This window comes from Corvus cornix, chromosome 10 (genome assembly GCF_000738735.6).
Source record: "Corvus cornix cornix isolate S_Up_H32 chromosome 10, ASM73873v5, whole genome shotgun sequence".
Lineage (NCBI taxonomy): Eukaryota > Metazoa > Chordata > Aves > Passeriformes > Corvidae > Corvus > Corvus cornix.
In genome coordinates this window covers 17743046-17760585 of record NC_046340.1, presented here as the reverse complement: position 1 = coordinate 17760585, position 17540 = coordinate 17743046, and the positions used below count along the sequence as shown (strand labels likewise).

General features: G+C 42.9%; 1 protein-coding gene across 2 annotated transcripts in view; it reads left to right on the top strand.

Moving 5' to 3' along the window:
* ETFA (electron transfer flavoprotein subunit alpha) overlaps window positions 1–17540 on the top strand; it is a 39245-nt gene that overhangs the window by 1120 nt on the left and 20585 nt on the right. The window contains exons 1-4 of one of the 2 annotated variants that reach the window (XM_039557832.1): window positions 8558–8628; window positions 14425–14574; window positions 16303–16384; window positions 16486–16568. In XM_039557832.1, the coding sequence (XP_039413766.1) occupies window positions 8590–8628; window positions 14425–14574; window positions 16303–16384; window positions 16486–16568 (354 nt within the window). In that variant the 5' untranslated portion in view covers window positions 8558–8589. Of the gene's footprint in view, window positions 1–8557; window positions 8629–14424; window positions 14575–16302; window positions 16385–16485; window positions 16569–17540 lie in introns of those variants that run through there. The other variant, XM_039557831.1, reaches the window with a different exon arrangement.

The window sequence follows — 17540 nt, the reverse complement described above, 5'->3', positions numbered from 1 at the left end:
GCCGGCGCGACGCTGCGCGCCCGCGGAGCAGTTCCCTGCTGAGGCCCGTGTGCGGGAGAGCCGCCCCAACGGACCCGAACAGAACCCATGGCATCGTCGGGGCGGCCGTTCTGGGCAGCACCCCCGTGACGAGTTGAAAATAGCGGAGAAAAATAGTATTTTACCACATTTTCATGCACCTGATTCCGTGCTGTTCCCGCAGCTGAACCTCTTCGTTGCTTTTTTATGCCTTCTGTTCTTTTTTCTTCCCTCTTTCCCCCCGGTCTCCATGGGGTTCCCGTGCAGTAGCAGAAAAACAGGGAGAGCACTTTAGTGGCCTTTGACTCAGTTTTAAATTCGCAAAGACTTTGCAGCACAGCAGCATGAGTACCTCATAAGGTCCGGGAAAGCTTCTACATGCTGGAATTGAGATTACCGCTGTCTTGGGGCTTTGGTCCTGTCCTTCTCTTCCATGCAACCACCTTTTTAATTTTACCCATGGAATTTGACAGGCATTTGCCAACCTGTATGGCTTGGGAAGGACATGGTGACTTTAGATGTTGGCTCAGGATGGGCAGACTGCGCTCATTTTTCTCAGAGGAGGAAGGCGGGATGGTTTTTCCAGCTGAAGCACTTGTCTTTTGTTCGAGTCAGGCACCCTGCAGGTATGAAAACCCAGAAGCTGGGGAGGGGGAGAGGACCCTTTGGATAAGGTGATTCACTATTTGACCCGCTTTCCAAGCCTGACCAGAGCCTCTGCTCCCCCTTTGAGGACCCCAAATGTTGAAAGCAAACCTTTAAATTTGTACAATAGCTCCGGGGAAAAGGAGGATGGATGGCATTTGAAGTACCCACTTCAGCAGGGACGCATGTCACCAAGGGATTTCGGTATCCCTGCCTGCCCCGGCATGTACGAAGGTGCAGAGGTGCGGTGTAGCAGTGACATCCTCAGGGCAGGGTGAGCCCACGTGTTCCCTGCCTGTGTGGCGCCGGCTGGGGGCTGTGGTCTGACTGCTCCCTGCCGCTAGAGTGGCTCGCTTGCCAGTGGCAGAGCTGGGTGGGGGATGAGAGGTAGGAAGGCAATTGGAAAAGTTTGTTTGGTTCTTCAAACGGGGGTGACCCCGAGGGATAGGTGATGGGAACCTCCACAGCACTGCTTTGGGGCAGCACAGGTCCATGCCTGGGGACCTGGCAGAAAAGAGGATACAGAAGGGTGACTTCAGCCTGAGCCACAATTCAGAGAGTCCTGGATGAGTCAGTATCTGCATGTGTTAACAACAAAATGCAAAAATGTCAGAGTGATAGGAGAATGAGACATATCTAAGAATACAGCAGCTTGGCAGGGATGCTCTGTGTTGCATCACCCTTTTCCCACTCGAGGGCAGGATCCTTTCTGCTCTCCCAAACCTCCCATCAGTTTAGGAATTAGAAAAGTTACAGCTGAGCCAGCCAAACTTTCCCAAACCTATGCAAAGCTGTGCTGCAGTCACACCTGTATCTGTACAGAGCAATGTGCTGACACCAGGCAGGTATGGTTGGACTGGACTTGCTTCACAACCAGGCAGGAAGGAACAGAGTAGGCAGTGCTGCACAGGCAGTTTAGTAGAAAAGCCCAAAAAATTACTTGCCAGGCAAATGTTGAAAGCCCTGCACCTCCTCTATGTGATGTACAAAAAGTTTTAAAATGACTACGGGTAATGAGGCATGCCATGAGGCATTGAACCAACTCAATACCACGTGTTTAGCAAACAGGTTCATTGTTGGTTCATCTGAGGGAGGGTAAGGGAAAGCACATCATAAAATCGTGGAATAATTCAGTCCAGGAGGCACCTCTGGAAGACTGCATGCAGGTAACTTGGAACTGCTGGACACATTTGCTAGTCAAAACCAAATGCAATCTCTCCTGCTACGCTGATTACTCCTTGCTCTCCTCCACCCACTGTCCAGAGATTCCAATCTCTTTTGGGGCAATTCCGGTTGGGTTTGGTGCGAGAGCTGGCAGGGGCTGCCTGGCCACAGGGTGAGGCCGGCTAATGGTACTTTCTGTTCTCTACAGAGCAACTCTGGGGTTTGCTCCCAAATAGAAATACAAGTTCCCTCTAGAAGGGGGAAACAGTAACTATTTTTTTTGTTTGCAGCAGATTGCAAAGGCAGTAAATGCTGATTCTTTCAGAGCCAACCATGGATTAAGTCCATTATAAAATTAAAACAGATGGAACACAATTTCACTTACATTACAAAAAAGGACAGGAACCATCTGCAGTAAGATTTAGCATTGCAAGGCTATTGTTATCATGTTACCATCAAAACCTTTGATGAAGAATTTTCTTTCTTTCACAAACTTGTTCACATGAAACAAATGTTTTATTTATCCATCTTCCTAAGATAGTCATATTTTATTAAAAAGATGATGTGTCTCAAAAAACCGGCTCTTGGTTCTAGTAGAATATGCCAAAACAAAGAAAGGTTGTAAAACTCCAACACTGAGATACTGGGAGCTTCAATGGGGTGGATGTAGCAAAAGGAGAATTCCCTATCCATTCTTCCTTTAAAAAAACATTTCCTCGTGTTTGGGCACAATGTCTGATACCAAAAATAGTTAATTAATGAGATAATGGGATACTGCATGTCACCTCCTGTCCAATGGGATTATCTGATGGCTAATTATGGACAGATTGTGATTAATGTGATTATGGATTGGATATTAATCTGATTCTGGATTGATCTAGTTATGTTTTAGTCTGCTCCAAATGGTTAATTGGATCTGAGATAATGGAAATGCAGCTTGCACCAGATTTTGCCACATCAGTTGATGAAGTATCTTTTGATCTGGGTGGGTTGCGAACAATAAATTATTTACAGCTGTTGAGAAAATGACTCTTCCTTAGAATGTAGTCATTCATTTTATTTTCGAAAGCCTTTGAAAACAAAATCAATATCCTTTCTAAAAGGAGATGTTGACAAAAGAAAGGCACGTACATAACTCACAAACAAATGTGACGAAATTAAACAGTGGTTAACCCGGTGGCCTAATGTCTGGTGATGCATTTGAATTGCTATGTGGAGCTTTGGGCTCAATTCTTCTGAGACCAGCAGGGGTTGGGAGCATTGCAGGGGAACAGGGCCCAGCGCTGGGGAAAGTGGTGTTGCACAAGAGCTACTGCCAGCCCTGCTAGTGATTAAGAATCAGCCATGGTAACATGGCAAAGGGAGCCCTTGCCATTTTTCCCCTCCGGATAAGAAGGATTCAGAAAGTTCATGAGTTCAGAAAAGACTTATTGGCCCATCTCCTCTGGCCTCCTTCATACCAGACCATGCAATTGGATCCAGAATTATTATTTTTTCCCTCACAGTGAGCCTGTTAATTTATGGTTGACCTCAGACATGTCTCCCAGAGATGCATCTGGTCTTGGTGTTGCCTGCCAGTGCAGGAGAGGCTGCCTCGCTCTCATATCCTGCTTGTTGACTACTTTCACTGGAATGGACAACTGAGGGTATAGTTTAGGTTCAACCCCCAGACACTGGATCTCGTTATGCCATTATCTGCAGGATTAAAGCCAATGGGTAAATTGCAGGCTTTGTAGACTTCATCTCAGACATTGTGACAGGGCAAGCAGGAGGTGCATTAGCCTTTGTCACCAGGTGCTGTAAGCAGCAGGTAACTTCACCAGAACGTGCTCCTCCCTAATGGGCTCTGCAATAAAAATATTAAAAATCAAGCAGGTTCCAAAACACTGAAAACAAAGCCTACTGCTGCTGCTGTGCTTACACAAAAGCGCTATTGACTGACCTGAAACAGAAAGAAAAAAGGAAAAAGCAACTTTCCCTGAAAAGTCCTTAGGGGCATGGAAAGAGCTGTTCCCCTGGAGTGACTGTCCCTGCTGCTGCAGGAATGGCTTGGGCTGGTGTGAGCAGGAATACAGTGGCATCTGGATTCCTTTCCAGCAGTGTAATGGGCAAAAAACCCACCTACCTCTTTAAAAAATAATGCTGGTACAACCTGTCAGAAGATTTTACACACATCTGCCATTAGCAACAAGGCGAGCTGCATGCAGAAGAAGGGTGGCAGGTCACAAAACCCCATCCAGGTGTCTGCACTGGGAGGGGAGCAGACCTCTTTTCACCAGCATTGTTTCCCTTGTCCTCCACACAAACCACCATCACTCCTGGGCAGGACAAATTGCCTTTCAAGGTAACCTGAGCCTTTGCTTTCATGAGGTTATAAGGGTCCCGTTTTGCCTGTGTGCTTGGTAGAAGGAGTTTCTTGAACTCCTCAGGTGATCTTGTTCTTTAGGAATATGCAGCAAATGTGATATGATGTTACTCCCAGACTTCCTTGTTACTGGACTGCCACATGGAAATTATTAGCAAGAGAGAGTAGTTTATAAAAAAGAGAAAATACCTTTCTCTGGTGGTTTTGTAGGCTCAGTATTAGAAGGGTTGTCCCTGCTATGGGGTGGCTTAGGGGGAGCTCTTTCCTCTGTCCTCCACTTTGTAAGCAGGCTTGTGGCATCATCTCCTTCCAAAGGCTTCTGTAAAGCCTCATGAAAGACCAGCTGCTGCTCTGAGTCATGAAGGTGAGTGGTTGTAAGGTGATCTGAGCAGAGCACTGAGCACACCTGTGGTGGTGTTCTATTATAAAGGACCTCCAATGGCAGACGTGTTGAGATGAGTGAGATGAGGGGCAGAGAGCACATCCCTCCTTTTGTACAATTCATGGCTGTGGGCAAGGGGTGAGCGCAGGGGAACTGGCAACATCCTGGGGTGGCTGAGCCACCTGTGACCTCACAGCACTCGGGCATAAAATATTTCAGCAGCAGACATCTCTTCTGGTGCTGCTTCCAAGGTGGGTTTTAGACTGGTCCAGTGCTGGGCTGTGGGTCCTGCCCATTGGTTTGAGGGTCCTGCTGAGCTGTAAGCAGGTTGCAGTTGTTTTAACGTTATTGGATTTTGACAGATTAGGAGGCGAATCCTTTCGTGTGTTGGGGAAGCTTCCCAAATGAAGCTCTTTTAATTTATCTGAGTCAGCTATCCCCAGGGTGATGGAAGGAGGAGTAAGCTAAGGATGACCTGTGACAGAGAGGACCATCATAGCAGTGATAAAAAAAATTCCTGCTCTTCACTAAATCCCTTAGTCATGAGGCTGTATTAGCTGGATTCCATATGTTTTAATTAGGAATTATGTATTTCAGGAGAACCAAAATCCGATTCTAGGGAAGACATGATTACATATTTTTTATGGTCCTTGTTTCATTTGGCTTCTGTAGAGATACCAATACAGGTACCTGTCCTTGTCTGCAAACATATTTTTAAAAGTTTGAATAATCTATGTTATTACTTTTTCTTTCCCCCAATCCCAATAGTGTGAAAAAATGTAATTCTCTTTCCAATGCAGAAACTGGGTCAGCAGATCCTAATGAAATAATCCTGGATAACAATGCACCATACAAAGATCTGCTTCCACTAATTAATGACTACTTTTTCTTTCAAAATACGAAGTCGTAACTTCTGCCTGCAGTGAACAGTAACCCTACCTTCAGTGGCACCTGTTTGTTGTATGTTTTACCATTTTTATTATTGTCATGGGAAGGTCAAATAGAAAAAAGCTTTTTGCCACTGTTCAGCTTGTATGGATCATGCTGATATAATCCCTACCTGATTACAGTTATAAGCTCCTAAAACACTGGCCATAAGTGATAAAGACTTCCTTTGTGTTTCAGGCTGTAATCCGCATCAAGCCAGTTTCAATAAGGATTTGTGCATCTGAAGTGTTGCTGAGTATTTTAATCAAAATTATAAACAGAAAATATAATAAAAAGCCTGTCATGTCTCTGAATTGGTGATACTACACCTCAAAATCTGACCTAAAGAGGGGCAATGTCACTCTGCTCATGAAAATATGATATGTGTGCTATGAAGCCAGATACACAGTGAAATGATCAATTTATTCTTGGCTATGATGCAAATAGTTAATTTTGATAGTAGCTCACTTTTGTTTTAGTGTGAGGTAGTAAAGCCCAAACTTGAATGAGATCACTTTGTTTATTTTTGTGACTTGGAATTTTTAGATGTACATTTGTTGTAAAGATTTCATCTGCATGAGATGTACAGGTTGGAAGCTTAGTTTTGGAGCCTAAAATAGGATTATGAAATTACATGCCATGCTTTTAATGAATAAAACACCCCAATTAAAAAGACATAATGGGCAAATTAAGGATGCCAAGGATGTTCTTATTCTGCACCCTTTTTTTGCCTTTGTTGTTGCTTTTGTTGGATTACCTAGGGTGCAGGTAGGGATCTCTATACTGTATAAAACACCACATCTCTGAAGAGTTACACTGCACCTTAACCATCATTCAAACTGGTGATAAAGAGCCACATCAAATATTTATCCTCTTTTTAAACTCCTCTCAGGGTACTGTGGCTTCTGCAAAACCATTTTCCCCCTCATCTTCATATAAACAAGCGGGTTTTTTTCACATGGTCATTTGCAGAGATCAGGTGATGCACAAGCAGCTCCAAACACTCATTTTCTTCCTTTTTTGGGGACTGAAGGGTGGAGCCAGACCAGGCAGAAGTCAGAGCAGCCCTGGAGCTACTTTAATCCGTATAATCAGGCACAGGCCCTGAAGGAGGTTTGCCACCTCCTTTAGCTCTTCCCTTCACAGCTCTCCTTTTGGGCTTGAGGAGTTAAGGTAGTGCTGGGGGGCCAGGAAGCTGTAATATACAGGACAGCTGCTTTTCTTCTATTCTAGAGACATTTGAGATTTGAGATGAAGTCAATTGTCCATTTAGATGCTTGAGTTGCTGGACCTGGTTAGCTTTTGCTGTAAAGCAGCACTTTTTGGCATCTGATGTGAAAATCATGTGACAGAATAAATTTTAGAGGTTATCCTGTGCCAAGACTGTGGCAAAGTCGAAGAGCCTTTTTGATCAATCTGCCTTTTGCTTTCCTATGGAGCAACTTAGTAATGCAGAACGAATCACTGACATGCTGCAGATCATCGCTGATTCTTGGAGGAACAGTCCAATGGCCATAATTGCTCAGGGGGGGTTGTGTTTGATTTTTTTTCCCCTCTAAACCACTTCAGGATGGGAAGGAAGAAACTCCATTCATGGCTCATCTTGTAATTTCTGGGATGGGAGTTCCATTCTGGAGTGTCCCAAATCCATGTGTGCTTGGGGCTCCTGGGCTGGCAGGACTAGTTGGTCCAGTATGACAGCTCCTGCCAGCTTCTCCAGGACATCAGGTTTTCAGAGAGCCACAGCACACATTTTAGCAGTGAATTTGGCCTGAAATATTTTGCTTCATTTTTAAAAAAATCACTCTCCTTGCCACCCAGAAAAAAATCTGGAGGTATGGAAAAACAGCAAGTCTCATTCTGGTCCCTGGGGCACCCTAGTGCCATGATAGGGGCAGGCACAAGATGTCTTGCCTTGGTTCTGGGAAATCAGAATAATAATAATAAAATAGATCTATAAATTACTCAGAGCTCATGAGCTATTGCTTAATGTTGCCTGGGGCCAAGCACAGGGATGTGAGTGAGGCAGCCAGAAATCTGTCCTGGTGACAGGATGCCATCCAGGGCTGGTGATACCTGACTGGTTTTTGAAGCTTCGGTGTGGTTTGGACAACTGGTGGGGTGCGACATTTTGGAAGCACCGTGCTATCTGGCCTTTCCAGTGTGCCATGCACTCCATGCCTACATTATCTCTTCTGCTCTTGTTGCATCTCGTGGTGTGGGGAGTGTTACCGGGGGGAATTTGGCAGCTCATGGGCAGCCACAGGCGGGGGCCATAGTCTCCCAGGCTGCTCTTGGCTCCACAGCCGCAAATTAAGACTTTTCCCTTCTTTCTCTTTGCAAGGCACATTTTCACTGGCTTAGGATAGGATCTGGCAAGGAGCACCGGCATTTGAAGGCATAACTCGGCTTTCTGTTGTTTTCTTCTCTTTAAAGGCTTTAACCCTTTGCAGAAGCACTGCAGGGGAACCGGGCAAAGGCGGCCGGAGGAGGCTGGCGCTGGTACCTGGTCAGTTTGGGCTGGGCGGAGTCCGCTCCCCTCGAGGTGCTCCGCGGGAGCTGGGCGGGCCCCCTACGGCAGCAGCAACTTCGCTCTTGCCCACCGGTACGGCCCCGAGCGTAGGGGGCGGGCGGATACAGCCAGCCGGGCGGGGGGGCAGAGCCGGCTGTTCGGGGGAACAGCGGAGCGGGGGGCTAGGCGGCTGTGCGAGGGGACAGCGGGCGGTGCAGGGGGTCACAGCCGGCTGTGCACGGGGACAATGGTGCGGGGGGACAGCAGGCCGAGGGACACAGCCAGCGCTGAAGGGGAATGCAGCCGCAGCGAGCCGCTCGGAGAGACAGCCGGGCCGTACGTCAGCGGGCAGAGCAGGGGAGAGCAGCCGAGCAGAGAGGGGAGGACAGCCGGCCGTGCGAGGTTCGGCAGGCGGTGCGGAGTCTGCGGGCGCGGAACACGGACACTCCGCACTCTCCTCTCCGCCCGCGCCGCCGCTGCCGCCCATTGGCCCGGCGGTCGGTCCAATGGGGCAGCGGGGCGGGGCTGGCCGTGCTCTCGCGAGAGCGGCGCGGTGCGGTGCGGGCCGGCGGAACCATGTTGCGGGCGGCGGTGGCGCAGCGGCTGCGGCGGGCGGTGAGTGCGGGGCGAGCCCTCCGGCAGCGCCCTCGGGCCGCGTGGTGCGCACCGACCGGGGCCTTCCCGCCGCCCCGGCCGTGCGGGCCCCACCCAGTGGGGCGAAGGGGACGCGGGGAGGGGCGCGGGGCCGAGCTCCTCTTGCCCGGCAGCGGTGGTCCAGGGGATCTCTGAGGGGCGAGCGCCCCGCTCCGCCGGGGTCGGACTCCTCCGCTGGACTTCTCTCCCACTCTGTTAAAAATAAAGTTTTCGAGTGGACACGGGATGTTCCAGAAGCCCCTTCCAGCGGTCACAGTAGGCAGGAGTTGGGGACTGTTGTCCCGTGTGGAAAGCTAACGTAGGCATAGGGAAGTGCTGAACTTCTGGGAGTGCTCGCTCGCATCCACCCTTGAGCAGGACAAGCTGAGCAACAGGTGGAGAAGACTTCTAAAGTTCGTTACTGCAAACTCTTAAGAACAATAGAAAAATATTTGTGGCTCAAGGAGACGCTTTCTGGGGTATTGGCAAGTTAATCCAGCGTTTCTCAGTCAGAAATGTGATTGCCTTAGTTATCACAACCTGTGGATGAGGCTAATGCAAAACACCTGTTGCTTCTCTAATTTGACCTTCATAGTGCTCAGCTGGGAGGAGTGCTGGGCTTTTGGAGGCCATTTGCTGCTTGGTGTGTCATTGTGGTTGTGTTACCAAGGTCTAGGTGAGCTCAAGGTTAATTGGAGTAGATGATTGATGAGATGTCCCCGAATATCTGCTCGATATCTTACTATGCACCAGGAAATACTCCCACCACTAGAACTGTGTATAAATAGCCCTTGTAAACAACTTTGTATCTCGCAAGTTTCTTTTTGAGCTCTCCAGGGCTTTTACAGGTATTGCAGTTCAGTACAGCTCTAACGTAGTAGTTATGCATATACTACATGGTTTCAGGTGATGAGAATCTCTTAAAAGAGGAGGAAAGGTAGATGAGGTCAGACGTGATTGAATTAATCAGAAAATTGTGACTTGTAATCATGGACACGTCTCAGTTGTTTTTAGGCTTCAGCCTTTGTAGAGCAAAGGTCTTAATGATCTCTGAATCATATGGTACTGCTAAGTAAATAGTACTTTACTCATGCTCTGTGCACAATTCAGTTTCGTGGTCCGGATATGTGAGTTCAGCTCCTTGGTTTTCAGCCATACACATCGAAACTTGTAACTTTATAAAATAAAGCCGGTAAAACATTGTGTGCATCTTCAACGTATGTGCAACAATGTAGTCTGTGAGAGAAGTGAAACAAACTCACAGTTTGTTTCACTTTTTAGAAAGTGCAAAGTTTAACCCTGCTGACACTCATAGTTGAAGAGGGAGTGGAGTCTAGGAGAAAACAGGATGGGAGAAACCTGTAAAGTATGAAGAGGAAGGAAAGTTGGACTTTTGCATAGCTTAAAGATGGGAGTACTAAGGAGAAATGAGAATGGAAGTGCACAAAAAGTTGGTGCAGAGGTGGGAATAAGCCATTTAGGGAGCTCACTGCATTGAAGTACAGACAGTGTTGTCTGTATTTCAAAATAGCGTTGTTGATTTTTATTAATGGTATGCAAGGAGTGTGTTTGGAAGTTTATTGTGTATTACATCTTTCTCTTGCTGCTTCAATCCCTTTGTAATGTTAAGTCTTTATTATGATTGCAAAATCCTTTTTGTAAAGTGGTTTTATTTTTTTTATTGCTGTTCTTTGCTGCAATTATAGCTCCTTTTTAATTCAGGTGCCTTTTGTGTTGTTTTTCTAATCAGTGTTTCCTGGAGTTATAGAGCTGTCTCTTAGACCTCTTTCGTAGCCAAGTCTTTAGAGAGATTCCAAAAGTATATGCTTTACTGCTAGAGTTCCCTTCTCTCCCTGAGTTTACCAAATTCATTTATTTAGTTTAAAAGTTTTGCAGCTACAAGACTGTCTCTTACTAGAATTAGGCATTGCTTTGTTGTTTAGGAATCTTAATCTTATCTTTAGCAATACCCCAGTTCCTAGTTCCTAGAGTTCTTTCTTGGGAACTTTGCCCAGTGTTAATGGTTCTCCATGACATACAGAATTCCTACAAAGCAGTTTTAAAATTTTAGTTTCTGGCCAGTTTGCTTTTACAGCTAAGAAAAGCAGCTCTAGATATACCTTTGTAGGTCCAGTTGTTTGATGTTCTGCCTTGTGAATGTCTTGTTTTGGTTTAGCTCCTGTAACTTCCAGTGGCTTCTCTAAAGGGAGACAAAATTTATTTTCCCAGGTGAAGTTTCTAGCACCCTGTTTCTTATTGATGCATGTTTGGAGCATGGGGCCATGTAGAATTCATCTGCTGCATCTCTTGCATTTTTTGGAATGACTTTTTAGCTGACCCATCTTGTGTTCCTGTGCCTGCCACATGTGTTAGAGCTGATTTCCTAATTCTGGTGTTATTTATGAGTGTCCTTGGAGCAGGCTACAGGCAGTTAGCCACCCCTATTGCCAGCAGAGGCCATGGATGCTGCACACCAATCTCATCCAGCAGCAAGCAAAGATTTATGACACTTCCCTCTGGGATTTTCCAGCTCTTGATACATATGTTTTTTAGCATATAAACAGCAAATCTGTATTTAAGAGGTGCTGGGCATGTGTGCTGTTCAGGTGACCTGTCTGTGTGCTGAAAGACCAACAGATGCTCAGTTTGCAGTGGCTTTGTGTGAAGACCAGATCACCTGTGCAAATTCAGTGGGTGCCTTGGATGGGTGTGGTGTTGGCTTTACCTGTGCACGTGTACGGGATGTGTCCAGATTGCTAATGTTTTGCTGGAACAGTAGCAGTGATCAATATCCATTATTTTGTCTGAAGCCTAGAAATCCAGATATTGTACTTAAATTTTTTGTGCTCTGGTTGGAAAATACTGATGAGTTTCTCAGTGGGGAGTAAAATGGTGCTTTGGGGAAACTTGAGACAATCAATTCAGTGAATCCATGGCTATTTTGCAAGTGGCTTAATTGATCAGTACTGTACATCTGAGTTAATCTTAGCAACTTTTAGACATCTGGAAGTCAGAGGCCAAGTTTGCTGTACAGTAAATACTGGGGAGAGAAGGGGAAATTCTGGGTGGTTTTCATTCACAAATGTTAATTTTGGTATAAACTTGAGTCACTGTCCAGAGTTTCCACTATAGAGGAAGTGCAGATGTTTCTGCTGTAGAGGAAACATAGGTGTCTAGCTGTGATTTGTACCTAAACCTGAGGAAAATAAACTTCCCAGTTCTCTGTTGCTGGCATGTCATTATTTGTTGCCATGCTGTAGAAGCTACTCAGTTGCTCAAGTTGGTGGGATGTTTATCTGGAGGTGATTTCTGTGAGTAGCCTGATTTTCCAGAGCTTGGTTTTCACCAGGAACCTTCTGTGGCACAAGCGGTGAGTGCTGTTCCTTCTTAAGGCATAGTTTTCAATAGTTTGATTGATCTGTGTATCTTACTTCTTGTGCTTTCTTCCCTTGCTGCCAGCTGGTTAGGTTTATTCTCCACCTTCCTATTTTATTTAAGCTTCAAAGTAGACATCCTGCCCAAGTGCAGAAATGATGTCAGTGAAGTAATGGGCTGTTCTCCCACATGTGCAGCTGGACAGTAATTTCTTCAAAATAACTACCTGTCCTGATCATTGACTCATTGCAGGTTCTTAGTTTTCAGAACCATGTGACTGGATGAATTGCCCTCTGGTTTTACTGCAGATTCTTTATTATAACAAACAAAAGCCAGTTTGGTTTGGTTTTGTTGATTGAAAAAAATATTTAATGTGTCTTAGTATGTTAATTCAGACTCACATAGAAATCTCTTTTGTCATCTAGATTTTTACCCATAATATATAATGTGGCTTTAAGTTTCTTTTGAATCTGGTCTTGTCTTTATGTTCACAAATGTCATCCATAAAGTGACCTTCTGGTGTGCATATTGTGTATATTCCCACAAATATAAAATGTCAGATTATCAGTTTAGAAATAATACCTAATTAATGTTGTGATAGCCAGTCTGCTCAAGCAACATCCATTGCTCTTATTCATTTTGGCTAAAAACCAATTATTTCTCAGTTTATTTTAGAATGGTTTGACAGAATGATGGTGGTGGTGCAGTGCTTATTTAGGGGAAAAAAATGATAATATAGGCAGAAATAAGTGTGTGTTTAAAATGCATGTGTCTCCCTTTGGAAACTTGAAAACTTGAGGATTTTCTAGGAGCATGGTTCACTTTACCCTGTGACACAACTGTAAATCATTGAAGAAGTGGGCTTTTTGCCACAAAGGCATGGACTTATTCTTCAAATGGTGACTAAAATTTCATAACTTTTATTGCAAATGATGTATGAAACATAATCAAAAATACAGTGTCTGATCTATATTGGCAATAAATATTTTGTTACTGGCAATTAGTTTTAAAGGAGCTTAGAATGCTTAATCACAGCAAGTATCCTTAAGCATAAGAGATTAAATGCAGAGCACTTTTACAAGAATCCATACTGTTTTAATCAAAAGGTCAAATTATGATCCAGATTCTGCAAAACCTTATCTTTGTATTTGTATTTGTGCACTGTGATTAGCTTCAGGGAAGTCCTTGGGATTTGCTTTCTCTGTTTGAAATTCAGTATGTTGGTAGGCTTTGTGAGGTTGAAGTCCAGATGCAAATTTTAGCCTCTTGTATTTTCTGAAGCTTTTTTTATTTGAAGTTGTAGGTAAGTGCATGTTTGGCATGAGGGAAGATGGGGTTGGAATGTATGTTTAAAAAAGTAGTGTTTGGCTGTGTGTCTTCAGCTTTATGTTACTATTTGTTCCTTGGTTATATTAATGAATTTATTTGATTTTCCATGTATTCTATCCTACACTGATCGTAACTCAAGTCTTCAGTTAGGCTTTATGTAGGGTAAATAAACACTTGAGGGACAATATTCCTGTTCCCATCCCACATGTTTTCCTTACTGTAGTATTAGTCTTGGAGGAATAATGCTTTTCACACCTTCACCTGAATATTAGAGAGGAAAGTCTCAGAGTTTAGAATATTTTGGTTTGGTTTCAGGGCAGTTTTTTGCCTTTTTTTTTTTTTCCTATCTTTTTTGTTTCTTTCGTTTTTGTTTTAGAAGTTCAAGTTTATGTATGGATGGTGAATTGGTCAAAATTATTATTTGAGGACCATTAAATTGTGGTGGGAGACTAAGTGCTCAAATGTTTTAAAGGAAAAGAGGGAAAAATTAACCTGATGCCTATAAAGATTTCTACTAGTGTGTTTGCAGGCTGTGAGCCCCTGCTGCTTAATTGTCGTCCAGCCGCTGCATAAAATTTTGCCTCTATACATATCTAAATATAAAAGTGAGTTCTGTAGCTAGATTTTGTTTAAAACTTATAATAAAACACTGCCAGAGAACCACCCTAGAAAACCAAGTAAATATTTGCAACTGTTGATTTCCTTGTGTCTTACTCTTGCTTGTCTAATCCTCACTCTTTAAGGTACTTGATTAAGTTGATCAACTGAGCTGGAATGTAATGTGTTAAAACATTTTTCTTAATTTTGTTCAGTATTTTCCTGGAGTTTTAGTTTAAACACAGCATGTTATAGACAAGTTGAAGTCAAGCGGGTTTATGTCTTTTCTTTTTTGTATCACCCTATGTATTCTTTTTACTTTATAAAAATTATCTAGAATTAGCCTGTTTTGTTTGACAGCAGTGTTTTACGATTTGTATAATTGATGAATTTCTGTAAAGCCTTGGATGCTCAAAGGAACAGTTTTTTACTTAAATGCTAAGTTTCCAACTCCTCTGTGTCTCCCTTTCTTTCCAGGTGTCAGTGCTCCGGAGGTTTCAGAGTACCTTGGTCGTTGCAGAACACAACAATGAGTCTCTCACGCCCATTACACTCAATACCATCACTGCAGCAAAGCGCCTGGGAGGGGAAGTTTCTTGTTTGGTAGCTGGTACCAGCTGTGATAAGGTAGGAAATGCTATTTTCATACCAATGAAATGAAGAATGCAGTGAAACAATACTTGGCAGCATCTTGGGCAGCCTGAAAAATAATCCGTAGTGAGGAGAAACAGTGCCAGGAATTGCTAATCTGCCAGAAAAGTCCTGCACTTGGAACTGCTTCTCTTCTCAAGAGAAAATACGGATATAGATTTCATTTCACAAGGGACAGTATCAATAACAGTTGTTACATGCTTGAGCAAGCAAATTTTTATAGGACTAAAGGACAATTAACTTTTAAAACAAGATACTTCTCTGTGAAGTTTAAATGACAAATATTGCAGTGCTAAGAATTTGGAAAGAAGCTTGTGCTTGTTTAAATGGAAACCAGCAGAAGTGAAACAACAGTGACAAATTGGGCTTTTGAGCAAGTTGCTTTTACTAACCAATCGCTAGTTGTATAGAGTGTGTTTGCAACCTAAAACTCTGAAATTAGTGCTTCTTGACTTCTTGACACAGCTCATGTATGAAAAAAGTTCCTTGTATGTTAGCTGTGTATTTTCAGTGTAATTTGAATGTGCAAAATCTAGAGATAATGTAGTTAGTACATTAGTGGCATTTTTATTCCTGCATGATTTGTCTTGTGTGAGCAGTAGAAGTACAAAAAACGATGCCTAATATTTACACACTGTTTATGAGCTGTTACTTTGAAAGCAACACATAGTATCTCATGAAGAACGCGTACATAGAGCAGCTTATTTACAAATAGGTGAAGAAACCTCAGTAGCTATTCAAGGTGGAGATGAAGCAAAGATTTATCTAAATCAAGAAAATTAAAAAGAAAAAAAAATTGCCTAATATGTGTGTCTTTAATTTTTCCTATTCTACACACTTGCATAGTAGAAAAATGATTGTGAATGGTTTTTTTTGTTTTAATACTAAATATGTGGAGACTGTATGTCATGGTGGGAAAAAGCATTTATAAAAAGTGAAGGTTTGGAGATTTTGTTTAAGAGCCAGTTACTCAAACATATTCTGCAGCAGCTATTAGGGAGTTTTTCATTTTTTCCTTTTGTTAATTTTTGAGGGTAAACTGATACTCATCAAACTCAGTAAAACTGTGCTGGTTCTCGGACGATGCATGTGGTCTCCAGACCTCGCTGTCAGTCCGCTTCTCTCTGATCTGTAGTAACCCTTTTATCATTTAAACTTCACTTGTGCCAATTTAAAGGAAAAAAAAGCATAAATATAAATTGAAAATATACATCGCATCAGTGGGCAAAAAGTCAGATGCAAACAAAGGGTTGCTCCTAGAATTTTGACAAAGATCATAACAGCATTGTACATTTATATTTGTTTGTGTGGTAGATATTGACTGACCTAAAAGAAAATAGGATTGGTTTCTTGATGATTATATTGGAATACTGAGCAGTAATCCTCAAGCATGATTGTTATCGGCTGCTGTAAGAAATGCTGGAATCAGTGTGGAGGCCTGCATGCAGGAGGCAAGTTTTCCTAAGTTCGATTTGCTTTGTAGTTTCTTATTCACAAATTCATTTTCATTATCCCATAAGGCACTATGCTGTGAGTCAGAAGATGTGCATTTTATTCCATTCAGGTTTGTTCCAATTTTGAAATCAATGTACTTTTGGTTCTGGTTTTAGCTAATCTGTAGGCTGTGAGCTATTTGCAGTGGGGGCTCCCTTGTTGTGGTGCCTGTTATAACACAAGCTAATAATAATTCACTTGTAATCATAGGTAGCATCAGAACTCAGCAAAGTGCAGGGTGTTGCAAAAGTTCTCGTGGCTCAGCATGATGTGTACAAGGGATTTCTAGCAGGTGAGAGTTGTTCTTACCTATTGACAAAAGAAATTTATTTGTGTATTTATGATTGAAAATAAGACAGTTGTAAATTCTGAGCAATATATTTTTATTCTCAGAGGAGTTGACTCCCTTGATTGTGGAAACTCATAAAAAATTTAATTACACCCACATTTGTGCTGGAGCATCTGCCTTTGGGAAGGTAAGTAGATCAAAGTGCATCAGAAAGTTCTTGTAGAAAAGAGACAGACACAACTGTATATAAGAGTACAAATCAAAGGCTTGAGAGACATCATCCATGGACAGTTTTGTGTTTGCAAACAATGTTACAGTAGTTTGCTTAAGAGGTCATTAGTTAGATTTCATGATTCATGTTTGAGTTCTTTTATGGGCTGATGTGAAAAAAATAGTGTAGAATAAATATTCTGTGGTAACCAGCCAGTCCTATGGACACAAGGCGCAATGTACAATAAGGCAAACCAGATTAAGTGATCTGAAAGCATGAAAATTGTATGGAAAAGCACAGCAAATCGAGATGAAAAATCTGTTACTTGCATGTTGAAATGAAAGCATGCAGACTTATTGGAAGCAAACTTTTTTTTTGGGTGGGATTTGCGTCTGTGATATAAGTCTTGTACATTGAAATGTCTGTAAACATATATAAATAACACAGATCTAAGTCCCAGCCAAGATGGTTTTTAATGAAAATACAATTTTTCAAAACTTGTTTTTTTAAGGAATGTGTTTATAAGTACATGGAGAGCCTCAGTACCAAGAATCTGAGCAACATTGTGGTGCAGCTAAATTAGAGAAAAAGGATCCTTCAGAAATCTTGCCAATGTAGGGCGAATAATGACATCGGCCTTCCATCTGACTACTTTCACTTCCAATCAATATCAATCCATATGCTTGTATTTTTGCTGAGAGAAATCTTTATGTACCTCAAGCCTTAGGTTTTAAAATTTTTTTTAAATTTTTTTTTTAACTGCAGTGTCATAGTAAAAGTTAGTGGCTTTTGCTTTAAAGCTTACATTGCCATTTTCGAGTGCTTCATGTGAGTAAAGATTTCAGAACTGGGCCCTTTTTTCTAGTACCAGATTAGGAGGCAGACAAAAAGCAAGCAATCATCTTATCATTGATTTCTTTGTCATTTCTGCTGCTCTTTTTATCCTTC